The sequence below is a fragment of the Haemaphysalis longicornis genome, unplaced genomic scaffold (genome assembly GCF_048455015.1).
Source record: "Haemaphysalis longicornis isolate Haplotype H1 unplaced genomic scaffold, Haemaphysalis longicornis Haplotype H1 scaffold_5, whole genome shotgun sequence".
Lineage (NCBI taxonomy): Eukaryota > Metazoa > Arthropoda > Arachnida > Ixodida > Ixodidae > Haemaphysalis > Haemaphysalis longicornis.
The window spans coordinates 168,989,355-169,017,202 of NW_027526385.1; the positions used below are offsets into that span (position 1 = coordinate 168,989,355).

The 27,848-nt window shown below is 44.4% G+C and overlaps 1 protein-coding gene across 1 annotated transcript in view; it reads right to left on the bottom strand.

Annotated features, from left to right (window-relative positions):
* Positions 1-27,848, bottom strand: part of LOC144138817 (uncharacterized) — a 238,162-nt gene that overhangs the window by 136,007 nt on the left and 74,307 nt on the right. Inside the window, exon 7 of the mRNA XM_077671294.1 lies at positions 704-861. Within this exon, the coding sequence (XP_077527420.1) occupies positions 704-861 (158 nt within the window). The remainder of the gene's footprint in view (positions 1-703; positions 862-27,848) is intronic.

Genomic DNA, 27,848 nt, shown 5'->3' on the forward strand with positions numbered 1-27,848 from the left:
TGTCTGTTGCCGGAATTTGCAGTAGAGTGAGCAGATGACCGGAAACGTTTTTTCAGAGACTTTCTCTCTTAACCTTCGCAAAGGATTTTACGACTTTATCTATTCCAAAAAACAGAGTCACTTTAGGTTTTTAAACTTATTGGTTATATATGATGTACATTAGACCGCACTCTCAAAGCTCACGTAATTTGTTGGAAAAATTCAATTGTTTCCCACAGCCGTCATCTTGAGGTAATTTGTGAAACTGCGACTTCTTTGCACCGTCTCCTTATTTTATGGCGTTGACTTACGTAACTAATCGAAGTTGATCTTAGGGTTTAACGTGTCGACGCAACGCAGGCGATGAGTCGCGTCGTAGTGGATGACTCCAGATTATTTTGGCAACCTGGGGACTTTGACGTGCGCCGAAATCTAGCACACACAGGCGTTTCACTTTTTGCCTCCATCAGAAAAGCGGCCTCCGTGGCCGGGAATATAACCTGCGTCGTCTTGCTCAGCAGCACAACCTCTTAGCCACGAGCCACCGCGGCTGGTTAAAGATCAAGGTGAGACTAGGTGACTAAGGCTGACACGAAAATGTCGTGTAACGTTTTCATAGTAAGACTGTGTTGGGGTCTTTGTGTTTTGAACAAGGCTAAAAACAAAATACAAACGGCACGAGACAAGTTGTTAAAACAATAAAACATTGGGTACCCCGACTTACCCTTCCTTCGATATGGAAAAAGTTGAATGTGAGGAAGATGACGTGCGAAGAGGGAGCAACAATTTCATAGGTGCACCTCTTATTGTTTGGATAGTTACGTGGGTAGTTTGGACTGGTGATTGTTGCTTTTGTGGCCATGAATACACCTCCACAAGGTTCTGCGGTGAGACAAAAACAATATTCAAACATTTGAAGAGAAATAAACGTCACTGTCACAGTAGAGATACATTTATGGGTTTTTTCACCATGTAGCAACGCGCGTAGTTTTTGTGACCCCCATTTTTGCTTTGATTATGCTCACGGCAGTTCTCTTCTCCCCGGTGTAATGAGCTTTTTTTCGGTATTCCTATTTATTCACTTGGGCCACCTGTTTTACGGTAACGCATAACATGTATGATTAAAGCCCTTGGAATCAGGTAATGCACTACCGGATGGTAGCCAAAGGCAGACTTACGAGACGACTTAAGCGGTTCAAGCACCAGAAAACACTTATTCAGGATAGCGATGCTGTCATCAGCCATTTATCTATGCAATGTCATGCAGAAGGAGTTGTGTCGTCTGAAAGTCTTGTGGAGACTGCCTCCTACCTTCCTCAATACGCTGTAGTGCGACGTGAAGCCGTGACTCAGCATCATTTTCTATTACTTGTCGTACAGATATGATAAACCGTTTCTAAACAAAATACTGGGGAAAGGCATCAAGCTTGGTGCTGATGTCCTGCCGCTGCTTCTCAAGTTTAGGAGCAGCATGATCGTTCTTACTGCTGATATCCGGAAGGCCTTCCTCCAGAAATGCATTACAGCGGAAGACAGAGAACCTCTTCACTTTCACTGGCTGACCGATTACATACATGTGATCACCCCGTCCCGACCATCTTCGACTGACGCATGACTCGAGTCCCTTTTGGGGCGTCTTTGATTTCGTTTTTGCACTGACCGACTATCCTTCACCACCTGAAAATTACAAGACAACACACCCGGACATTGCCATAATCTACCACACAATAACCCTGGCTGTTCACCTTGAAATAACCTCAGGCTTGTCGGCAGGACAGTTAATCTTCTCCTTTTGTCGCTTTACATCCAGACTGGCATCTCATGAACAGTTTATTAACCCTACATAGTCAAGAAAAATATGCAGGCAAACAAAAATTCTAGAAATATCCTGTAATCCGGCGTAATCTGTCGCTTTGCGAAACAGACCGACAGGGGCATGTGGTGGCAGTATAGGAAGAAACTGTCTGATGCGCATGAGGTCTTGTTCGAGCCGGAAAATAGGATGAGAAGGACACGCGCTCTGCTTTTTGAAACAAAATTATGGGCCGAGGCTAATAATTTCAAATACGTATGGCATTACAACAACAAAGTACTCATGCGCAAAGTAGATGGTGACCCTTTGGTGGTGGTTACTGACGCTTGCGACCACGACCGGCTCAGATAAGATAAACAAAAATAAAGCCAACTGGAAATACCATGGCATCCGCCCATTCCGAAGACTACGTACAACCGCACGCTTTTGATAAGTACCTAGGTACTCCGTTTTCGAAGTCATTTAAATGTCTACACTTAAACGTACGATCTATTCGAAACAAAGCAGTCGACTTGAATCTTTTCTTATATCAAATAAAGCCATCATTTGATGTTCTTATGTTAACCGAGACATGGTGCACACAACAATCCGAAGTTTTTCGTAAACCATCTTATCACATTTTCTATCGGAATCGCCCCCCAGGCCGTGGCGGCGGAGTTTGTATTAAGAGTGAAATGATACCTCTTGTGAAATGATACCTCAATTCTTGTGAAATGATACCTCAATTTTCTGCGATGACACATGACTACAAAATATTGACTATAAAACTTCAAGGCACTCTTCTTGTTGTATGCTACCGTCACCCAAGCGGTTACCTGACACCTTTTTTAAAATATCTTGAGACACTTCTTGATTTTGTGAATAATATTCAGCTTTATGTAACTTGTGGTGGCGATGTTAATATTAACATGCTGAAATGTGATACCTCGCAGGTTAAGCTAGATGTTCTGCTAAAGTCAAATGGTAGCCGGAACGTAATTACACTACCCACCAGACTCGCGGTCAACTCATCATCACTCATTACCATATTCGTCACACATTTATACTCGGGAAACATTCGAACCGGAGTACTTGTATCAGATTTACGTGACCATCTCCCTATATTTTTATGCTCTAAGGAACACGTCCGAATTAAGCGAACAAATAGAACTCATCAGGTGCAGCACATTACAGAAAGAACTCTTGCTACTTTTTATGATAAGGTAGCCCGAACCCGTTAGAACAGTGTATTTAGGGAAAAAAACTCGGACAGCACCTATGATGAATCTTGTAAAATATTTAAACTATATACCGCGCTAGTTTTCCGTGTAAATCTTTTAATAAAATAAAATTCAAGAAAACCTTACGTTACGGCTGAGTTATCAGCCAGAATCACAAGAAAGAATGCGCTGTACAAGAATTTCTCAAAAATACAAGCCAAGAAGTATTTAAAACTTACAAGGTATTTTGTAATCGTTTGGATAAAGATCTGAAAAAGGCGAGGCGAAACTATTTCACTGCTTCACTTAATTCAACTGCTAGCCGTGTAGACGTGATGTGGCGAAACCTAAACACAATATTAAACCAAAAGATTCCAGCTGAAAGAATACACCGTCTAAAAATAAACGACGTGGAGGTCACCGGAAAGGCGCTTGCAAACGCGTTCAATCAGCACTTTGTTAATATTGCTTCTCACACTACAGTGCGTAATGACCCTAGGGATATACCTCACACAAACAGCACCATTTTTCTTGATCTGGTAAATCACTGTGAGATAAATACCACAATATGGAGTTTAAATAAAGCAACGCCGGAGATTTCGATGTGTACCAAGGTAAACCGATAAAGCACGTCGCGCATCTACTCGGCCCATGCATTGCGCATATTTTCAATCTGAGTATAAGTCAGGCTATCTTTCCTGAAGGGATGCAGATTGCAAGAGTGGCAGTTGTCTTTAAAAACGGTTACTGAAATAATATTTATTTATTTATTTATTTATTTATTTCAGATACCCTCATGGCCCAATGGGCATTATTGAGGGGAGTGGTACAAAATGAATACATCAATGAAAAAACAAAAATACAAAAAGCACGGAAACATTTGCGATGAATTGCAAAAGGAAGTTGGCACACAAAAAAAAAAACGTTCACGGCGTATTCATTCGCACGTGTAAGACGTAGCACTTTGGTACAAACAAAAATTGGCTTCATTAAACAAACCTAACGAAATACACAACATTTCGAACAAAACAGAAGGCAAAACATTTGTAACTTAGCGCGGCGTGTAGAAGTCAATCAGTTGTTTCTTAAACTGTTCAACCTTGGTTGCAAGCATTAAGAAAGACGGCAGTTGGTTCCACTCCGCTGATGTTTTAGGGATGAATGAATTCAAGTAGGAAACAGTACGACATTGAGGCACGCCAACTTTTCGCAAATGATCTATGCGGGATGAGATGTAACTTGGTGGCGTGAATAATGCGTTTTTAAGTGAAGTATCAAGTTCATATATTTTAAAGAAAAGGCACATGCGCGAAATCTTTCTGCGCAAAGAAAGGGGCGGAAGTGATAAGGAGTTTTTCATGAGTGTTACGCTGGAAGACCGGTCGTAGTTCGAAAGAATAAAACGGGCTGACCGGTTTTGCACTGCTTCAAGTGTGTCGATGAGCGATTTAGAAAAAGGGTCCCAAACTGAAGCAGCGTATTCGAGTTTGGTACGGATTAGTGACGTGTACAAAAGAAGTTTAATGGATGCAGAAGTTTTGGAAAATTTTCTTTTGATATACCCGAGCATGCGGTTAGCGCTAGCCGTAATACTAGTGACGTGCATATTCCATGACAAGTTTGATGTGAGAATGACGCCGAGATATTTATATGACGTTACCGATTGTAAAAGAAAATTGTTAATACTATAGGAAGAACGGCAAGAGGATTCACGGCGAGAAAAGCGCATTAATTTACATTTACTCAAATTTAGGGTCATTTGCCACTGCGAGCACCAGTTAGACACGGCATCAAGGTCTTTCTGCAGCAACAGAACATCGTTAGGGCCTTTTATTTCGCGGTATAGGACACAATCATCCGCAAAAAGTTTTATTGGAGATGTTAGATTTGCAGGCAAATCATTAATAAAAATAAGAAAGAGCAACGGGCCAAGCACAGAGCCTTGGGGAACACCGGAGGTAACAGGAACTGTTGAAGAGTTATGACCGTTAACATGCACATATTGGAAACGATTAGTCAAAAAACACTCAATCCACATTAATACATTAGGGTCAATATTAAGACAACGCAATTTGTACAAAAGCAATTGGTGAGACACTGTGTCGAATGCCTTGCAAAAATCTAAAAATATACAATCTACTTCAGAAGCCCGATCAAGCACACAATGAATGTCATTTGTAAATGCTACGAGTTGCGTTTCGCAGGAAAAGCCTTTTCGAAACCCATGTTGAACAGGAGTGAAAAAACAGAATGATTCAAGAAAGTTTGCTAAGTGTGAAAATATGACATGTTCCATGATCTTACAGCAGATGCTGGTCAATGAAATTGGGCGGTAATTTCCTAATGAATGACGGTCACCGGATTTATGGAGTGGAACCACCTTACCGATCTTCCAGTCGTCAGGCAGATTTCCCTGTTCCAATGATTGGTTAAATATTTTAGTTAATATGATAGCTGAATTGGCCTTCGTGTTTTTAAGAATTTTAGCATTAATATTGTCCGGACCACTCGAAGAGGATAATTTTAGATCATCAATAATACGTACTATGCCATCAAATTCAAAACTAATAGGATCCATTGGAAATCTTGCATCACTACTGTACTTGGGGAATCATCGGTTAGAAACGCTAGAAAACGCCTTTATAAATACATCGTTTAGCGCTTCAGCGCAAGAATTTTCAGCGATTGGGTTCGATTGGGAATCAAAAAGAGATAAACTTGAGCGGTCCGTATCGTTCACAGTGTTCCAAAATCTTTTGGGATCGTTTGATAAAAGCGACGGTAACGTGACATTCATGAATTTTTTCTTCGTATCTTTTAAAGCGTTTTTGTACGACTCACTGGCCGTCCGTAGGGCTAACCAGTGCTCGGGTCTTCCAGAAAGCTTGGCTTTTTTAAATAGCCGTCTTTTCTTTTGGGCAAGCCGTTTTAAAGCGCGAGTATACCAAGGAAACTGGCGGTTAGTTGTAATAACTTTGCGTGGAACATGCGATTCAATTAGTCTGTGGAGGACATTTCGATATATGCACCAATTATCATTAACCGACCGTTTATCGAAGTCTAGGGAAACTATAGGCCATTATCGATACTTCCCGCCTTCTCTAAGATTCTCGAAAAAGTTATACTAAAGGGACTATCGGAATTTGAACGAAAACATAACATAATATCGGAGTGCCAATTTGGGTTTTGCAAGGGTTTCAGTACGCAACACGCTTTGCTGACACCAAAAGAACATCTACGTACACAACTTGAGAAAGAAAAGCTTGTTTTAGGAAACTTCATCGATTTTTCAAAGGCATTCGACCACATTAATCACAATCTGTTACTTGAAAAGCTCTCGCTGTATGGTATTCGGGGAAAGGCCGGATCACTGGTGCGATCCTATCTTGAACACCGAAGCCAAATAGTTACTGTGGCCGGTTCTTCCTCTGGTCCTTTGCCAGTTCTAGAAGGAGTACCCAAGGGCAGCATTTTAGGACCTTTTTGTTTATATGTTTGTGAATGACATAGTATCGGGCCGCATGCTAAATTCGTCGTTTAAGCAGGCGACACCACTATATTTTCAACTGGTAGCGTAGCCGATGGTTTAATTGATGATGGAAACCTAATTTTACTTAGACTAGATATCACGGACGCAAAAAAAGTGCTTGAAAATAAACATTGCTAAGACTAAAGCTGTTCTTTTCCGGGCCAGAAATATAACCGCAATAATCAACAACACAATATCATTAAGATCAACCGCTGTGGAGATTGTACCACGAATTAACACTTTAGAGGCAATTTTTCACGAAAACCTTTCATGGGATAGTCACGTAACTTCCCTAATCGTGAAGTTATCACAGGTAGTTGGCTTAATGTACCGCCACCGGCACATATTACCACGTAACAATATGTTGTTAGTATATAACACTTTATTTTTATCCAGAAATAATTATTGCCACTTAGTATGGGCATCAATTACGCAAAGGAATCTACAGAGTATACACAGATTACAAAACAAGTTTATTGGAGTTCTCGAAAATCTTCCTATGCGTTCACCTCCGCCACATTTATTCCCGAAATATAATATAATGCCTATTGCAAAAACGTTCAATTACCTACTGTGTAAAGCAATAAAGCAAGCTACGCTTAACAACTCCCCCTTTTTTCTAAATTAGCCAAACTTCAGGAAAGCACCAAAACATACCGAACAAGGCATGTTGAACCCTTCTGTGTCAAAACGTACAAAACTACACATGGACTGCAAACCCTACAAAACAAACTTCCAAGACTCTTAATTGAACTCAATCGCCAGGACATTAGACTCCCCGAAACGACTTTCCGAGAACTGCGACAGTATTTGAAAAAAATGATGTCAAAAAGACAACTCTTTCCTCTATCGGTTGCCTCGTATTGATGTCCCGACCAAAATTGTATTTTTTCCCTTTCTTTTTTTTTCAGTGTATAGCCCTGTCTTTGACTGTGTTATTCTTTGTATAATAAATAACATTATCTCCTTTGTATGATCCATGACATTATGTTCTTTGCTATCCTTTGTATATTACTTGATAGCATGTGCAGTTTTTGTAATGCCCAAGTACGTGTAGTACCCAGTACGGCTTCTGCGTATTTACTGTGTTGGTAGTTATTTTTTGTTCATTTTGTTTTGTTCTCCATCTTTTCTTTTTAATATACAAGTTGTATTTGATGTTGCCGTTACGCTGTCCAGTGCTTGGGGGCTTGCAGCTCTGTCAAGCTGTCGATTTCTGGCAGCTTTTACTGCTCGCTCCCAGCGTCGTGTACGTTGTGCAAGATGCGAATAAAGACAAACAAACAAACAATTATTATGGGGTAACGTACCTTACAAAATGTAAGGTACCTTACATGTCCATACAAAAACAAACGTAAAATTTGAAAACAGTAAAAAACAATGAATGAACCGCATATGACACCGTGGGCGCTTCTTCTACCTCCTTGCCAGCTGCAGTCATTTGGTTTGTAAAATTCGAAGAAGCAGTTGCGTTGCCTATTCAGGCAGAGAGTTGATTGCATTCGCGCTCACAACTGTGCTGCACATGCTAGCACTTGCCATACAACTCCTGCATCAAAGTCGCTGGCTCGCCACAAGTAGAAGATGCCGATCCCTTCTTCTAACATTTTCATGGAGCTGACTTTGAAGTGACCTTCGTCTTCATCGAAGACGAAGGGAGACTGATCATCGGTCCTCTTGACGCCTTTACTGCAGAGATCATGCTTTCTGAGAGGCTGGCAATGAACTCCCCGAGATTGAGTGGCCGTTCCTTCGTCTGATGGCTCTGTCGGCAGTGGGAATTCCATGTGTTCACGAGGCAGATGAATATATTGTCACGTTACCGAAGATATTTTACCCAAGAGATAGGTTGTCGGTAGGGGGTGTATTTACAAATAAGACACCATAGTCACTGGCACAAAGACTGGTTAATGGCACGCGGCCTGTCAAGTCGAAACTCGGACTTCGTATCCCTCCTCTTCTTCCCGTTGGTCATCGACCAGCGCCTTCCCACGGGAGCACATACCCAGTTATGGAAATATTGGACACCTGTTTATGCGGCTATGCTTCGTGTCTATTTCTGGGAAGCTGGCCAAAGTCGGTGACACAACTCCCCTGCCGCAAGAAGCACCGTCCCGGTGCCTGTTTTGAAGGAGGAGCGGCAGTAGGTTCATCCCGTGTGTGGTACGGCTTCAGGCATCTCACTTGAACAAACTGAGGTGCTGAGTGCGCAGACGATGTCAGATGCAACACAGGCCCAATTTCGTAGGTTACGGGGGTTAAGACATGCTCGATGCGGTAGGGGCCAGTGACGAGGGGACATAAGCTTCTCAACAGTCTAACTCGGCGAGAAGGGGTCCACAAGAGAACCGAAGAGCCAGAAGCAAAGTTTTCAGGGCGGTGGCGCTCGTTGTATCGAGACATCTGGGATGCTTGTGATGCCAAAAGCCATTCTAGGCCAACCTGGCGCGCCAGTTGAGCGTGGGCAATGATGACACGAGCATATTCAGTGGTCTGCTCACTTGAAGCTGGCAGCGTGCAGTCCAACGGTAAAGTAGGCTCACGATCAAAGACAAAGAAAGGGGAATATCCAGCAGTGTCGTGCCAGCACGAATTATGTGCAAATGTGACATACGGCAGTGTAACGGCCTAATCCCCATGGTCTTTGGAAACGCACATTGAAAGAATGTCAGCGAGCATTTTGTGGAGATGCTCAGTACGGCCATTTCTTTGAGCATGTTATGCGGCCGTCACTTTTTGCGTTGTTTGACAACAGCAAAGAAGGTCTTCGACAGCCTCTGACAAAAAGTAGCGGCCACGATCAATGAGCAACTGGCGCGGAGCACCGTGATGCAGGATGACGACGTGCAGGAGGAAATCGGCGACCGCTGTTGCGCAGCTCCTGGGGAGCGCAGATGTCATAGCGTAGCGGGTAGCATAGCTTGTGGCTACCACAATTTAACGATTTCCGGATGCGGACCACAGAAAGGGGCCTAAATTATATAAGGCAACACGATAAAACGATTTGGTGGGAATGTCCAAGGTTGCAACTGATCCGCGCGATGAATGGGGGCGTTTTTTGACGTCGGCAAAGATCACTGGCTTCGACGCAGCGAGGCACAGTACGGTAGATCACTGGCCAGTAAAATTGCCGGCGGGCGCGGTCGTATGGGCGGAAGTCGCCAAGGTGGCCAGCCATTGGCCCGTAGTGAACCTGCAGAGAAAATCCGGCGAGGTGTCTCGGGTACCGCCAGAAGGAGGTCATGTCCGTCATCCCGGAAGTTGCGGTGGTATAGGACACCATCCAGCAGCACTAACACATTCAGAAAACCGTCCATCGGCTTTAAGTGGAGAAGGTCAATAATAGGCCGAATCGTCCAATCACTGCGCTCGTGGCCGCCGATGTCATAGAAGTCAGACAACAAAAAGTATCCGTGTTGTGCTCATAAGTGTGAGGTTCTTCGCCAGTATGACAAGATAAACCGTCGCATCTCTGTGCAGTTTACCGGACACGTCCTCTACTGAATAATAATTCTCATGGAGATATAGAGGCCAGGGACCGAGCTGGCCTGTGGGATCTTTTACGAAAGCCAGCATATGGCATGGTGGTCGGTCGCAATGGTAAACTGCCTTCCGTATACAGATATGGCCTAAATGTGCCGATGGCCCCCAGCGGACTAAGATATTCGCGCTCTGTTGTAGTGTAGTTGCGCTCAGATGAAGACAAAATACGGCTCGCGTAAGCTATACCCGATCGAGACCTGCCTGTGTTTAAGCGAGCACCGATCCTATTCCATGGCCGCTGGCGTCTGTGCGGATTTCCGTCAGAGCAGAGCTGTCTAAGTGAGCCAGGATTGGCGAGTTTGATAGGTGGACGATGAGGGTGCAAAAAGGCGAAGCTTGCGCTTAGTCCCAAGAGAACGCTGCATCTTTCTTAAGAAGATCAGTGAGGGAGCTAGCGATGGCACCGAAATTTTTGACAAAACGGTGGAAGAAGGAACACCGCCGTATTAAGCTGCTCACATCGTGCACCGAACATGGAATGGGGAAGTCTTTGACGGTGCGTATCTTCTCGGGATCGAGTTTAACACCGCTGGTGTCGACTAGGCGTCCAAGAATCGTCATTTGGTGGCACCCGAACGAAATGGCATTTCTTGGAGTTCAGTTGCAGACCTGTTCGTCGAAAAACACCAAAAATGTCCGAGAGATGTTGCAGGTGAGTCTCAAGTTCGGGGGAATAGACAATGACGTCGTCCAGGTAACAAAAACAAGTTGTCCACTGGAATACGCGGTGAGAGTCCATCATCCTTTTGAATGTGGCAGACGCGTTACAAAGCCCGAATAGCATGACTTTGAATTGGTAGAACCCATCAGGTGTAACGAGAGCGGTTTTTTCTCGACCTTTTTGGTCAGCGTTATTTATTTATTTATTCTTTTGTATTTGTTTTTATTTATTTATTTATTTATTTGTTTATTTATTTATTTATTATTTATTTCTTTATTTATTTATTCATGATACCCTCAGGGCCAAAGGCATTACAGAGGGGAGTGGTAAGAGAGCAAAAAATAAAAACAATAGCAAAAACACAAGGACGTTAAGATACAACATCAAATAAAATCATTAACACAATGTGATTAAAAATTGCAACTGCGAGTCTTCGAAAACAAACATTAGGAGAACTCGTGATTATACAATGTTAGCTAGAACATTTCGAAACTGGTGGACGTTATTAATGAATGCAGTATCAAAAGGAAGGCGATTCCAGTCGCGACTTGTCCGGGGCACGAATGAATAAAAACAATGCATTTTTCTGCACATATCAACGCGACGGGATTGTTAATGTGGCCTAGGTATCACCTCGTCACGCAGTACAAGGTTGTCATACAGCTGATGAAAAATAATTAGTCGCGAAATTTGACGCCTAGTGGAGAGAGATGGGAGGGCTAGATGAGATTTCGTTCTAGTAATGCTCGCTCTTCGATTGTACTTTGCCAGCAAAAATCTAACAGAAATATTTTGAATAAGTTCTAGTTCAGTTATGTTTTACGTGACATGGGTCCCACACTGAGCATGCATATTCCAGTTTCGAACGAACTAATGTTTTGTAGAGCAATATTTTAAGTGATGTAGGAGCTCTAAAGAAATTGCGGCGCAAGTAATCCAACATGCGGTTAGCCTGGTTAACAATATACTCAGTATGAAGGTTCCAGGTTAAGTTCGCGGTAACGTGAATGCCGAGGTATTTGTAGGAAGCAGCTGATTATAACTGAACATTGTTAAGAGATTACTGTGATGTATTGGTTTCAATACGAGAGACACGAATTGTCTTGCATTTGTCAGGGATGAGTTCCATTAGCCAGGTTTTCGACCAATTAACAACAAAATTCAGCTCAGACTACAATAATGGTGGTGTCGTTATCAGAGGTTATTTCACAGAAAATAACACAGTTGTCAGCAAATAAAAGGACATTAGATTTGAGCAAAGAAGGCCAGTCATTATAACTAAATAAGAAACAAGAAGGGCCCAACGACTGTTCCCTGCGGTCACCTGGATAAACAGGGCTGAATCGACAGCAAGAATGATTAGTGACAGCAAACTGCGAACGGTCAGTCAAAAAATTTAATCCACTTTAAAAAACTAAACTTCTGTGAGTGTTTAATTCATTTAGTTTATTAAGCAGTAGCCTGTGTGAAACCTTATCGAATTGCGTTGAAAAATCTAAAAATATGCAGTGAGCATGCGAAGATATATCTAAAATGTGATGTAATTTGTGAGTAAAATAAATTAGTGGGGTTTCATTGGGTGTGTCTTGCGAAAACCATGTTGGGTGGCTGCGGAAAACGAGTTGGATTCCCGATAATTAACCAATTTAGTGTAGTTACCATGATCTAGTTTTTGGAGAAGTTACTGGTTAGAGAAATGGGGCAATAAATACATGAATTATTTTTATTGCCGGACTTATAAACTGGAATCACCTTTCCAATTTTACATTTCTTAGGAAGCGTACCCGTGTCCAATGATCACTGAGTTTTTTTGTTCGTATGATAGAACAATAAACACTTCTGTTTTTTAAAATTTTGTGCTAATGCCATCAAAGCGAGGAGATGAGGAATATTTAGGTCAGTGATACGTTTACAGATACCGGAAACATCGATTTGTACTGGAGGCATAGCTGCGAAAGTGAGTGCTTGGGTTCGAGGCTTCGCAACGGTTGATGCCGCGCAAACGGTTTTTACGAATATTTTGTTGAGAAGTATAGCAGAAAGATTGCTGTGAAGTCAATCGTCAGATGTGTAGTTTAAGGTGATGGTGTCAGAGGATGGAGGATTTATGGTACGCTAAAATGTTTTTAAGTCTGAAAAAAGCATTGACGGAAGCACACTAAATAAAACATTTTGTCTAGCGTTATTATATTTTATAGCCGAAAGGTAACATTGGAAGCAATCTTGTACGCATTCAAACGCGAGTTTGAAGGTGAGCGTCTGGCGATGCGATACAAACGTTTTTTTTTAATTGGCAGAAGCTTGATGTGGACGTTGTACCATGGAGCTTGAGCATGCGTGGTGAAGACTCGCTTTGGTATGCATTTATCAATACGTTCCTGAGCTTTAGCTTCAAACTTGTTCCATTAAACTTCTGCAAAGTGATCAAATGTACTCGAGAATACTTCCGTAAACTCCTGAAGTTCGTCATTGAGGGCGTCGATGACGTGGGCGTCGATGATGAGGGCGTCGACTATAACCTCTGTTATAGTCACGGATGGTTATACATTTCCTGAGCGCGCTGAAGCTGTATTTTTAATGTGAAAATTGAGCATAAAGTGGTCAATAATTCCAGGACAGCAAGTAACAGCAGAGATGAGATCAGGTGTAGTAGTTAAAATTAGGTCAAGTGGGCTAGATATGGTCGAGGACAGCCTATTGTGGATTCGGTAACAAGTTGAGTCAGGGAAAAGACCGAACACAAATCCAAGAATTCCTGTGCTTCAGTTGAGGATGGGGTTACACTGAGAGGAGTGGTACTCCATGTTATATTGGTGAAGTTGAAATCTCCTAGAAGGATGACCGAGGAAGAAGGAACCTGTGTGCCAATAATGTTTAGGAGGTCATGTAGTTCATTTGTGAAACAAGACAGCGAAGACGGGGGTCCATAGAAAACACCGAGGACAAAGTTGCGATGGTCAAGGGTTACTGAGGCCAAGATAATTTCAAGATTGCTGTATACAGAAATGGTTGATGAAACAAATTTGTCCGAAATGGGCAGAAGTACGCCGCCGCCTCGAAACTCGGAGCGGTCGCATCGGTAGATGTTAAGTCAGGACGCATCATGGAAAATTGCAGAGTTTCGTGTATTGCTAGACAGCCAAGTTTCAGTGATTGCGACAATATCCGTAGAGCAAGAATCTAATGCAGATGACAGCAAATCTGGTTTATCGAATACTCTGCGCGCATTGGTGAATAACACAGAGAGATGTGTTAACATCCATCCACTACCCCTATCACTTCCCTATGCCGCAGTATCACGGACAGGCGCAGACGCAATGACGGGTTCGTGTACACCAGGGTTTTAATTGCTCTGAAGATCTTCAATACTGTCAGTGTTTGCGTTGCAAGTGTATATTGTATATGAGAACCCGATATCATGGTATATGGTATATGAATCATGGTATCATAAAATATGGTATATGTATTATGGTATATGTATCATGGTATATGTATCATGGTATATGAGATACATTTACCAGCGCCTAGAGTGAATGGTCACTTGGACAGTGACAACTGATAGTTATGTGGCTAAATCCCCCAATAAATCGGACTTACACACCAACAATTGCGGTGCAGGGGACGTCAACGAGGATTTCGGCCTTGCAGTTGTACCGTTCCACCTGTTCGACGGGCTCTTTTTATAGATTCAGGGGTGAGAAAGCTGAATCAGATTTGGGAGCAGTTTTAGGAGCAGAGAAATCTCGATTTTGGAGCAGAAGAAACTTCATTTGGAGCAATTACGACATCGGACACGTCGTCTTAGGAGCCTAAAAATCAAATTTTTGGCAATTTGGTTAAAGGGGAGAGAGACAGAGAGTGCACTTTTGAATCAGTTTTGAACGTGCATAACACGAACAATCTTTGAAAAATGTTTTTTTTTCTATTAAAGTATAAAAAACGCACTAACTGCCCTACCTTTTTAGAAACCATTTTTAAATTCTTAATCATTGATAGTATGTAGCGCAGTTGAAAATATCGAATTGAAACACTGAACAATCCTAAGGCATTTTTATTCTTATGCGTATGCCGAAATTATTAATTTTGTAATCAAAAACTCAGCGTTATGCACAAGTGTAGAGCCACGGCAAAAGTAGCGCAAAGCGAGGTGACAGTCGTCGCACTCCACTTTTCCCATTTCAATCCCCAAGGTGAACATTCCCTACGATTGTAATTTGCGCAAGGTTAGTATGTTTAGCCACCTCTTTTTAGCATTAAATTTCACTTCAGATAGCTGAACCATTACACTAGCGTGCAATAATAGCCCGTGCCGCTATCGGACACTGCATGAACAATTGGCGATGATGTAGCCTGCGCCGCCCCTTCTTCAGTGTCGACTGTCCCATTCCCGCCGCTCGCAAAATCGCTGTCAAAGGCAGCAATACCTCAGCGTTTTATAGCACCGCAATGAGTCCGAAATTTCACTTCAAGCACGCACCGCACCTCACACTCAATGCCGTGACACGGCGTATTCGCAGGAAGCGCGTTCTTTTTGACGAACTCCGGTCTTTCGAGTCGCGCAACTTCCCCTAGCAGATCAAACGAATAAATGTAATCCTAGCATCCCCCATAACGAAAACCACGCTAGAAATATGTGAGGTACGCTCTGCCTGAACTAGAGTGAACTAAAGTGAACCACGACCAAGTGCTTCACCCGGCGGCCATGTTTTCCAATCTTGACCACACCAAGGTGGCGGCGCCCAATAATGGCGTTCCAGAGACACAGCGCTCCGCAAATTGCTGTTTTTTCATCCACTTTAACGAGTAGTTGGTCGCCTCAGTAGACATTAGTATTTTTTTCTTGAGGACTTTGCAATGGTTTCCGATGGGAAAACTTTAAAAACGCACCGAATGTAACATGTGCAACCCGACATTGTTACTTTCGGGAAAACTATTTCGGGGACAATTTTATCGGGGTTTTGTATTGAATTATCAATCCGTGAAACTGTTACAAACAGCATCACCTTAATGGTGCTGGAAAATTATGCCGTCAGTAAGAATTTTCCCACACTGAATACTGCTGCGCGAGCGTTAAAATCCTTGGCTGTCAGACTGTTTTGGAGCAGTTGGGCGCAATTTTTGCAATTTTCAAGCTTCTGGAGCAGCCTGGCACAGGAAAACAAATTTGTATCAATACTGAGCAGAATGCGCAGCTGTCTCACGTCTGTCGAGGATCTTTTTGAGCGATTCCTCCCCCATTGGCTGTCTGCACGCTCATCATCGCTTGTCTCGGACTGTTTTGCGATGGCTCGGGGGATGTAATCTGCATCGTCACTTTCTTGCAAGACGCTAAATCACAGACATCTTCGCTGGCGACAATGCGGGGAAATATTTTACTAACTTCGGGGACAAAACAGAAGCAGCAAAAACAAAAAAAATTCCCCCGCATTTCCCCGAGGGGGAGAATGTGAAAGTGCGAATGCACGGTTGTCGGCCCGCTTGCGGCGCTTGCGCTCGGCCCCCGCAGCCCACCGCCTCGCCGCCTTCTCTTCCATCTCTTCCATCGGGTTTGTAGTATCACGTGTACACCACGCAGTTATCAAGCCGCTATAACGCCGCTGAGTCGCCAACGCACGCCGCTGACGACGTAGTTTGAATGCGTTAAAGATATAAGGCGCGTCAACACTGACATCACCGTCGCGTCCGTGGCTTGATCGGTAGAGCGTCGCGCTGCGGCCGCAAAGTCCGCGGATCGAAACCTGGCGCCGGATGCTGTTTCTTTATAGAGGAGCACTGCGGACGCCGACGCCGCCGCCGGCGGTGGATGGTTTGGGGTCGCTTATAAAGTGCATTCACACTTAAAACGTCTTTTGTTGAAAGCTGTGTTAGAAAGCATACTAAAGGCAATTCGAAAATCGCGCCATCAATGAACGCTCATTGTATTAATCATGACACGCAGAAATTTGAAGTAATGATAAATACTGCGCGTGCTTCAAGCGCGACAGCAAGGAGTATATTTTGCTTGCGCTATGTCTTCGGAAGAATAAAATGCACAAATGTAGCACAAAAGAGAGAAATACTCACTGCTCTTTTTTTAGAAAAATGATGCCCGTGTTATGCCACCGTGCAAGCTTCCGTTTGCACCAAATCTTCTATAGCTTCCAGTAAATCGCTGGCACCGCGCCACTTAACCACTCACTTGACAAGACATCGTCAGGGTGTCAGAAACGGTACTCTTGGACTTAGTCTTAACTTAATGCCATTTATCCTCACTTTGGTGGCTCCTTCAGCACGCGTATCAAATCTGATTCGCTGGCGTTGTAAGGACATGACGCCTGAGCATTCCGAAGCTGCTGAACGCTGGCTAGTTACGGTAGTTACGCTGGCAGCTAACTGAAATATTTCTTTTTATAAAAGCCCAACCGGGCAGGCCAGTGACTTTTTCACGGTTCTCCAATGTCCTCCACCGCTACACTCATATCTTCAACCTGTATTAGCATACCATAATTCCCGTGTTTGTACACGACCAAGGACAGTGTCACGTTGGTCGCGCTGCATCTTGAGGTTGATTAAAAGCTTCTCGAGTGGTGTCTGGATAATTTTATAGGTCTAGAAAAAACAGTCGTTGTAGTGCCTTCAAAGAGCGTTTGACATCGTGAGCTTTTCTTGCAAAAGCGCCTGGGTAACATCAAAGAGCTTAGCAGGCTGGAAGGTATTCCCAGATTTGCGTTCACAGTAGACACTCAGTGATCGCATAACTTGCTCCTCCTTAGTTTTGTTCCTTAGAAGAAGATGAGATGCGAGACGCAACGCGAGGGCTTATGTTCCATTTCCTCTCACGTGTAGGCGCCTTTGCGTAGTGAGTCGCCATACGACAGTGCACCGCGTCAGATGTTCTCTTCCCGTGCTCGTCTGTCCTGGTCTGTATGTAACCTCAGTTTTTCTAATCAATTCAATATTTTATTTTTTGTATGTAGCCTTTCATTCAAGCAACAATTTAGCTAAAAGTACAGATAAGCTGACCACTTGTAGGTAATACAAATTGAGTATAACGAGTACGGCTTGAGTACTCATGAGTAATCATTAGTACAAAAGATTGAGTGCTGCTGAGTACATATTGAGTACTCATTAGTACAGATTGAGTACGACGATGAAGTACTGATGAGTACGACGATGAAGTACTGATGAGTACAGAATTTGTACTCATGAGTACAGGTTGAATACTCATGAGTATGGAAGATAGAGTACACATGAGTACAGATTGATACTCATGAGTATGGAAAATTGAGTACTCACGAGTACACATTGAGTACCATTACTTGTAAGTATAAATGAGTTGAGTACTCATGGGTACAGATTTAGTACGAATACTCGTGAGGACAAATGAGTTTGAGTTCAGCTTAGTGCTACTACAAATGAGTATGTGAGAAGTGAGTACGAGTGATTTTGATAAGAGAGTAGCTCCTTGAGTCTGAGTTAAAATGAGTACAGCGGGAATGGAAAAAATTGAGATTGAGTTTGTGTGAGTCCTTTTTGATTTGCTGACCTATGATGAGGAGGCGTACAGCCAGTGCACCCGAGGACCACCTTCAATTTTGGGACTATGGCCAGAAAGGTGCAACGAGATAACGCTTGACTGAAAAAAAAATTAGCGGGGTGGACGAACATCCAGTCTTGTCGAATATTCAATCGAATAGCTCTACAGTCATTATTCGCTTCATTACGAATGCAGGTATTCGATATTTTCGGATTATTCGACGCGCCTGAATCGGAAGCAAAAAGCCTATCTTTTTGGTCTAACCTTGCAGGATGTCACTCGAGGCTATTTGGCAGACCCCGGCTGCTCGGACAATACTATCACACCTACCAAGCGGCGGTTTGCCTAGAGGTTCGGCGAGCTCACGGTCTTTATCATACTTTAAGTTCCAAGGCGGCACTGAATGAACACCGAGGCCAACATAGCGGAACCAAGCCGGTGCACTTCTACGGCTGGTTCGTTACGGAAAGAGCGGAAGAGAGTTTGAAATGGTAGCCTGTAACTTGAGCTTTCGCTGGGTACAGCCGCAGATACTAGTGACAACAATGCCCTTTTTGCGTAGCTGCTATATGGTGCTAAAAACTATGGAGCCAACTGTTTGTTCTCTTTGAGTTTTGGTGGCTAGTTATTTCTTTTCCATTGAAATCATATAATCTAGGCTATGCAATCGTTTTTTTACGTATTTTAGTATCTGCTTAGAATTTAGTAAAATATTTCTAGTAAATAAGTAGCTCACTGCGGGAGCTGCCTCGCATTGGTTAGGCATGAACTGCTTTATTTTAATCTTGACAATGATATGCCGCTAATCGGGCTTCAGTAATATCAGTCATCCGTCGCCCTAACGCTGTGGCTGTTGTGCCTTACCTCACACTGTCAGTAGCTGCAGTCGTCGGCGGAAATGGCATAAACAGCGCTTGTGTTTGAGAAGTCCGTGTTCAGTCACCCCGTATGAAAGTTTTTCTGAATCTGTCTGCTTAAGGCGAAGCTCAGTCTAGGACCGGCGGATTTTTTTGAAGACCGCCTCTGCGACGACGGCCACCCACGTAACGAATTTTGAAGGACACGCATGCAAGCACAAAAAATTCGAGGAATTGCTTAAGATTTGCAGCATGGAGAAAAAGTGAACCAAAAGGGCTCTCCTCGCCCCCGACTGCTGCAGCATGCTGAAGCCACATCGTCAGCCGTCAGTGACAGAAGCATCGGATATGACCAAGATGATTAAGCGCATTCATTGGCCGCAAACTGCAGGAAAACAGCCTAATGAAGAAAACCAGCTTCATTTACACGATGCATTGTACGATTTAGGACCCCGTCGTTCTTATGCGGAAGACCGTTTCACGAATGATTGCTCCGAATATGTGAGCGACCGAAAAAGTGAATTGAAGCAGCTTGTTAGAACCGTATCTCACAACGGTTGTGCCGAATGCTTCACTGTAACCACAGACGGGTGAAAATTGAGGGCCGGCGACAGCCACGTGTGTGGTACGACCCAAATGATAAACTGCGAATTCAGGCAGCACGAGTGCGCTGTCGACTGCACCCGATGCCATAGCAGCACACTGCAGAGAACTTGGTTCAGTTTCTCCGAGACGTGACTGTATAACAGGGGCTGCCCATAACATCGAGGTTTTTTTTTGTTACTGACAAGGCAGGAAGTTTTTGTTACGATTGCAAAATTCGACTGGCCAGGACTCCTCCGCTTTGCTCATACCCTGAACCCGGTATAAATTAGCTGTGTGCAAAGTCGCGATCAACTGTTCATCGGTAGAATAGAAGCGCGTGTATGCGTGCACGCCTTATGAACATCCAGAAAGGCATGCAAATCGCCCTGCTTTAGGGCTTCCACAATGTCTCCATTCGCTGGAACAGAGAGTATGCAATGACCAGGAGGCTGGTCGCACTCCATTGCACAATGAGACTCGAACTTTACGAATCTGATCAAAAGAACTTGAGTGCCAATGAGTGTATATTACCAGCAGCAGCTCCGACACTACTGGAGCCCCTGCATTAAGCAACCACAAAGCTGAGCCCAGACCGCCAGCCAACACTTTCCCTAATCATGCGCCTCAACCATTGCACGAAGTAGTTGTGAGTCAGCACATCTGCGAAGATGGTGAAACAGGCATCGTTTCAACAGAGCCTTCTGCGCAGCTTGGAAACAAGGTTTATTCACCTAAACATGCACCCTATCGGCAATGGCCACGCTAGTTGGCCCAGGATGCAAAGATGTTGATTACATCGAAGATATCAGAAAATATCGCCAAAAGCCACAATTGCATCTGCAGCAGATTAAATTTGTGTGACAAGATTGTGCCCTTATATCTCCTTGGCCAGACGTGGAGAAGCCTTAGGCTGACAGACTGTGGTAGGTGTGGTTCCCATAACTTCTAAAGTAGCGCAGCAGAGTGTACGCGTCAGTGTTCTTCCATAAGTGACAGACTTGTTCCGCGCCTTTGTGCTGCCGCAGTCTGAAAACCCACTGTAGGCGTAGAGGAGCCATGAAAGCCAGCTTTATCCAGCGTTCCCCAACGTGCTTATTGAACATTGGTTTTGTGTGTTTCAATAGTCGTCTACGTGGATTTTAGTTATCATATGTCTATAAAAATTTCGCTGGCTCTTCTACCACCTTTATTTGGTGGTGAATTTCCTACTAGCGAACCCCGCAAGGGGCACATTGAGTAATCTTTGTGACGGTATTGGTGACACCGCGGACCCTTAGCACCCATACTCACGCTGTATTCTACCGTGGCTAGTAGATGCAAGGTGAACGTTAGAAACCTCACACCGTGGCCCTCGTAGCACAGGTGAAGCTCCAGCGGATGGGTTCCCTGTCTGATTACCAGGCAGGGACCTCCGGGACATCTTGAGCTCTAAATGTAAGGCTGATGAAGAAAGTACCCCCTTCTCCCCGCTTTTATACTATACCGTGTAATATTTTCAAACCCTCCCCCCCAGAACGTGATCGGTCGCTGAAAAGAGACCGCACCAAAGTTGCATTCCCACCTCTTCCAACAACGGTTCTTTCAATGACCGTGAATAACTATGCGCGTTTTCTTGTGATAGAGTCAACTGACTCAGCAACACCTGTCGCTTCCCTGTCCGTATTCTTGGTTTCTAAATTTCTGCAAAGCACAACAGGTGGAAAATGTTGAGCTAAGAAGCTGATGACCGGAGAAATGCAAGTCGAACTCAATGCCAAAAAACATCCCCGCGCTATTCTTGCACAAACACGCGCTGGAGCCTCAACACCTCCCAGGGTGTGATTTCTGACAATGATCTCCTCACCGAGACAGATGTGGACCTTCTTAAAGGTTTAAAAAATCAGGGTGTCACAGCCGTGCGCCGCATCCCGATGTGCAGGGACGATAAGATAATCCCCACCAAATATATTATCCTGACCTTCAACCGTTCGTCTATTCATGAACATATCAATGCAGGCTTCGTTCGATGCTCCATTCGTCCTTACATTACAAACCCGCGCCACTCCTTAAAGTGCCAGCTATTTGGACACAGTACAACCTCTCGCCGCGGCAAAAGAGCCTGTGCTAATTGCGCAGCGCAGGTCCACCCCACCGACAACTCTGATTCTGAAAACCACAGATGTGCGAACTGCAGGGGCCCACATGCGGCCTACTCCATGAAATGCGGGAAGTTCCAAGTAGAAAAGAAAATAGTCAGTCTGAAGGTCGCAGAAAATATCACCTTCCCAGAGGCGCGAAGTGCGCCTCTTTCCCCCTGGAGAGTTCGCCGCCGCAGTCCGCTTGGGGGCCGGAGCGGCGTCTGGTTTCCACAGGGACCCAGTTCAGCGAGGCAGACTTGGTCCCTACTCCGCCCCCCGCTCGGCTGCCTCCGGCAGCCCAACCCGTCACCACACCGCTTGCTGAGGTCGCAGCGGTTGTGGTGCCAACCGCTTTCGTCGGGACTGGTGCCGCTGTCACCCCTGCCTCTGCGTCCTCCAGTGCATTGGAGGGTGCCGAGGAGAATGACACCGGGGGCCCCGCATCGGCTCCCACCGCCACCGCACCGCCCGTGCAACCTCTGGCGCCCCCGATGCCCGCGGCGGTGGCGGCTCAAACGAAGGGCCCCCGAAGGGGGCCAAATCTGGGTGGCCCAGCCCATCTGACATCTGACGAGGAAACTGATGCCGAGCCGTTCCTGCCTGCAATGCAGCGCGTGGAGCGGCCTCCGACTTCCAAGCGTACGGAAAGGCCCAAAAAGCCCAATCCTAGAGGAATAGCCCCGAAAGACGACACATGAACACACACACTCCATGCGTTCTTAAATGTAAATAACAGGAAAAAAACATAATTGAATGAAACTGAAGACGCCTCCTTGAAAATCTTGGCGATGTGTATCAGATGCTGCATGCGAATTACTCAAGTGTCATCTGTCTCCAAGAAACAGACCTCAATTCCGAACAGATAAATTTCTTAAGTACGTACATTGTATTGGTACCCAGAAAGGATAACGTTGGCTGCACACACTCTTCGGGTCGTCTGGCCCTTGTCACCGGGAAATCATTAGCAAGTCATCCTCTCTCTTTAAACACTGTCCTTGAGGCTGCAGCCATCCGTACAATAATATTAATAGGTTGATAACGGTGTGTTCTATTTGCATTCCTAATGATCTTGCACTTTCAAGCTCTGACTTCGAAGCGCTGGTTGACCAGCTACCCGAACCATACATACTGACCGGCGACCTTAATGCGCATAACTCACTTTGGGGCTGCTCCAGAACGGATTCCCGAGGTCGCCTGATAGAGAAGTTTCTTACATCCTCGGGAGCATGCCTTTTCACCAAAAAACAGCCTACAAACCACACCTTAGGACGCAATACATGCTCACATCTTGACTTGGCTATTGGTTCCACAGTTCTCTTTCCATGTCTTGAGGGGGGCGTGGGCAGGGACCCATATGGTAGTGACCACTTCCCCACTTCACTAACGTGTATAGGTAGAGGCCCAAGCAGCCCATCTTCCCATAACAGGAATAATGAATCAAAAACAAACTGGAGTACATTTACAGTAATATCTAAACTACACCACACATCCATAAAACATCTACACGTGGAGCAAGCAGCGGAACTCATCACGACGCACATCCTTGACGCCGCCGAAAAGTTAATTCCCGACAACTGCGGCGCCCCGCGCAACCAGTGGAGGCCGTGGTAGAATCAGGAGTGTAGGCGAGCGCGGGAGGTCCTGAATAAGGTGTGGTGTATCCTCCGTCGCTACCCCATATACAATAACCTTGTATCATTTAAAAGGGCGAAGGTATTTGGTAAGCGTGTGTGCCGTGAGGCAAAACTAGAAAAATGGCGCACCTTCCTTACATCCAATAACTCATACACAGTCACACACACGGTATGGACAAGAATACGCAAACCTAAAGGACAACATACACATAGCCTGCCCCTGGTCAGTACAACGGGGGACACACTCGAAGACCAGGCTAACACTCTTGCACAACAATCCAAACACGTTTCCGACTCTGCACACGAGACAAACACTTCCCTGACACATAAAAACGCTTGTCAAAAGGCGTCCCTACATGACAATAACAGGTCAAAATCTGGTTATAATTCTGAATTTACACTCTCTGAGTTTACGGCTGCCCTGAGGGCATGTAAACGTTCAGCTCCAGGCGCAGATAAGATTACATACATCATCATACAACCCCTACATCTATATACAGTTGAAACACTGCTACACCTATACAACAAAATATGGCTTTCGGGGCACATTCCAAAATATTTGAGGGTGGCTATTGTAGTGGTGTTCCTAAAGGAGGGGAAGGACCCTTCTTCTCACAACATTAATCGACCCATCGCCCTCACAAGCTGCCTGTGCAAGCTTATCGAGAAGATGAACTACAGTGGACTCGTTTACTTCCTAAATTCTTAAGGTCTTCTCGACAGCTGCCAGGCCGCCTTCAGGGTGGGGCGTCCACTAACGACCAACTTGTCGCCCTTGAGTCATATATCAAAGATGCATTTGTCCACAAACAGTTTTTGTGCAATGGTCGTTTTTGATCTTGAGAAAGCCTACGACACCGCTTGGCGATACGGGATACTTAGCGACCTCAAATCATGTGGTTTTTGCGGCAATATGTTTAACACTCTTTATAGCTACCTGGCGAAACGAACCTTTCGTGTAAGAGTTGGCACTGCCCTTTCGAATGTTTTTGCGGACGGAAAAAGGTGTGCCTCAATGTGGCGTTTTCAGCTGCACGTTGTTCATAGTCAAGATGAACTCACATAGAAAGGCGTTGGCACGAACCATTTCCTGTACAATGTATGTAAATGATGTCCAAATATCTTTTATACCGTGTAATAGGTCAATTTGTGAACGCGAAGTCCAGCTTGGTCTCAACAAACTAACTGGTTGGGCTGAGAAAAACGCTTTCAAACTGTATCAAGTTAAGAGCTCTTGGGTTGTGTTCTCCAAAAGGCGTGGGATCAGGCTAGATCCAAACATCAAACTGAATGGTGTCTCGACTCCGGTGAAAAAAGAGCACAAATTCCTAGGTATAGTCCTTGATGAAAAAACTTTCCTTTATCCTTCATATCAAAAAATTAAAATATGTGTTAAAACAATGAATATTCTCAAGGTATTGTTGCATCACTCGTACGGTGCTGACAAAGAACTTCTGCTGCGGTGTTTACCAGCCTAGCAGGCTTGCAGTTGGAATATGGCAGTGTTGTGTAAGGTTCAGGAAGGGAAACTGCTTTAAAAATGCTGGACCCTGTGCAGCACTTGGCCTTTGACTTGCGTCTGGTGCTTTGCGGACTATCCCTGTGCAAAGTCTCTACGTCGAGTGTGTGACAAATGGTGCCTAGGGTACCAGCGCGAATATTTCGATTTACTATATACTTTTAAAGCATCATCAATGTCTCATCATCCCATTAAATCTCTGATGAACGATAAGTCTACATCCCAACTGTTTTTAAATCGTCCATCTATTTCTGTGCCTTTCTCGCTCAGGGGAAAGAAGGAGGCTTCCGAACTTTCTGTCTCGATTTTAGACACTTTCTAAACATCTCTCGTTGGTTCTGTAGCCCCATGGCATCTGCGTCCGATGTGTTGTGATTTGTCGCTTGCGTAATTTAAGAAAACCACGGTGCCCACAACTGCCATTTTGCAGCATTTCATGTATCTCCAGCCGAAATATGGGGTGGCACAATTTTTTAGTCATGCGTCAAAAACATCCACTGCGGTGTGTTGTGCTGCACACGGACCCAACTTGAATGCTTGCGAAACAATGAATGTTAATTACAGCATCTTTACGGCGTAAGCATTTGACAGATTTCTTGTTTTAAATCCAAATATCGAACATATAATTGCTAATGCCATCATTTTCACAGATTCAATTATCGTCGGGCGCACATTATTATCCCAAAGATCTAGGAAAAGTTACGTTGTCAAGCTTGTTTTAAAATCTTTAATTTCAGCGTATGCGTCAGATCTGAATGTGACCGTCTGCTCTGTTACAGACCACGCTGGGATAGGTGGCAATCACTTTGCTGATAAAATGGCCTCTGCTGCTGCACTCAGAAACACTCTAGACGTAGCAACAGTAACCTACACTGACCTGAAGCCACTCCTCAGACAACACCTGCGTAAAACATGGCAAACACACTGTAGTGAACAGACAGACAACAAACTACATGTATAAAGCCCCACTTGGGGCGATACACAAGTGACTCACACAACAGACACACCGAAGTGAGCTTAGTAAGGTTACCGAAAGGCCACACACACGCAACACACTCGCACCTGCTCACTGAATCTCCAAGACCCATGTGCAGCGGGTGGGGAGAGGCCCTCTCCGTAATCCACATATTCATTCAATGCAAGGCACTTGACACAACAACACGCAGACACTTGCCAGAACTATAAAGACAACATGTCCCATTTCACCATCATACATTTTAGGAGACGAGCCTATGTTTTCCCCCAAGCGTGTTTTTAATTTTCTCAGCGATGTCAATTTTTTACATATCATCTAATTATGCATCATGATTCATGGCAACCTGGCCCTTTACACCAGTCACCTTCATTAGCTTTTGTTTTACTTCGTTTATTTTTACCTAAATTCTAAACTTTTACCTTCATGTCGCTCTCATGAAATCACTTTTGTTTGGCGCTCTTTGCCGTTAGTTGGCCTTGCGCCAATACAATCCAAGTATCATCAACTACTAGTGTACCAGTTAGCGAAGACCGGCATGCGCGTATTGTTTGGAGCTACTTTCACTTCATATACTTTAAGGAACCTAATAAGGTCTCCATATAAATAATTAAAGGCACATTTTTGTTGGCGCGAATCCTGTCGTGCCTTAGTATACCTTATCGAACGACGACCCGCCAGGGCCGGCCGACCGACCTTGTCGGAAGGTCGCCGAGTCTCACATTAGTGCAGTAAAGTCAGGCTTGCAGTGTAAACGTCACAGAATCCGTCATGCTGGTAAATCGGCAAGGGGAATGCAGAGAGCAATAGAGTATTTTCCTATTGTTTATTGTTTTATACAAAGTAGCGCAAACGCACCGAGAGTGGTCAAAACAAGGCTAAGGACCCCGGACCTATATTTTTCCAAATATTCCCAAGTTATTTTCAGATCACTTAAGTGTCTCTTTAACTTGCCGTCATGCTAAGCTTACGTTCAGAGCCCTGCTAATAATTGTGGCCTCGTACGGGATTCCGCGATGAGCCCAGACAACAGTACCAGTTGGGCGGATTTCATTAGAAAGTGCAACATTTTCTTTTCTGTCATCTCGAGGTAAGCGCGACGAAGGTTGACTTTTTTTTTAGCGAACTACCCAGAAGCTTCGTTGGGCGCTGGGAGTGTGTTTGCAGTAAGATCTGACCTTATTTTCTCGCACCACTTCCGACAACGTTTTGAAATTTCTCCTTGAACAGGCTCCAGGATGGTAGCCCATACCTGTATTTGTTGCTTCAAATTCTGGTGTCATATTCGAAATAACTGAACACATGCGGAGAGTTTCTTGGCATCCCAACTGCTGAAAATACCGATGCGCTCCATATTCTCCAACCATCCTTCCGGCACTTCAGTAAACAATCCGCCTCAGGATGGCATTTCAGAGGCTGCTGCAGGGCGATTGGTCGAACAGCTTATTTACCCACGGTGTCAGTTCAGGCAGTGGTTTAGTTACTTCATTCGTCTAGGAGACCCCGCACAGCTGATATACCTTGCCTTCACCTTTGCTGCTCGACTTCGCCATTCTTGGTGGTTTTTATATTTCAAAGGACCATAAAATGTGCTTACGCGCCACCTCTACTATATCACGCGTAACCAAGGACGACTAACTTTGTTTTACATAATAAAGCTTTTGCCGTTTCTTTGGCGTTTTGTGGACCCTTGACATTCCCTTTTGGCCATTTAAATCTAGATTGAAACGTCTAAAATAGTAGGTTTTAGCCTTTGTATAATATCGTCTATAGCCCACCTAAAACGCATTGCAGGAAAGTCAGCGTCCAGTGAAGACAACGACGATGGTGGATGAAGTGAAGAAAAGAGTAAATGCCCTTTGCTACCGGAATCTAACCGTATTCCCTCGGGCTATGGAGCCGAAGAATCTCCGATTTTGCCAA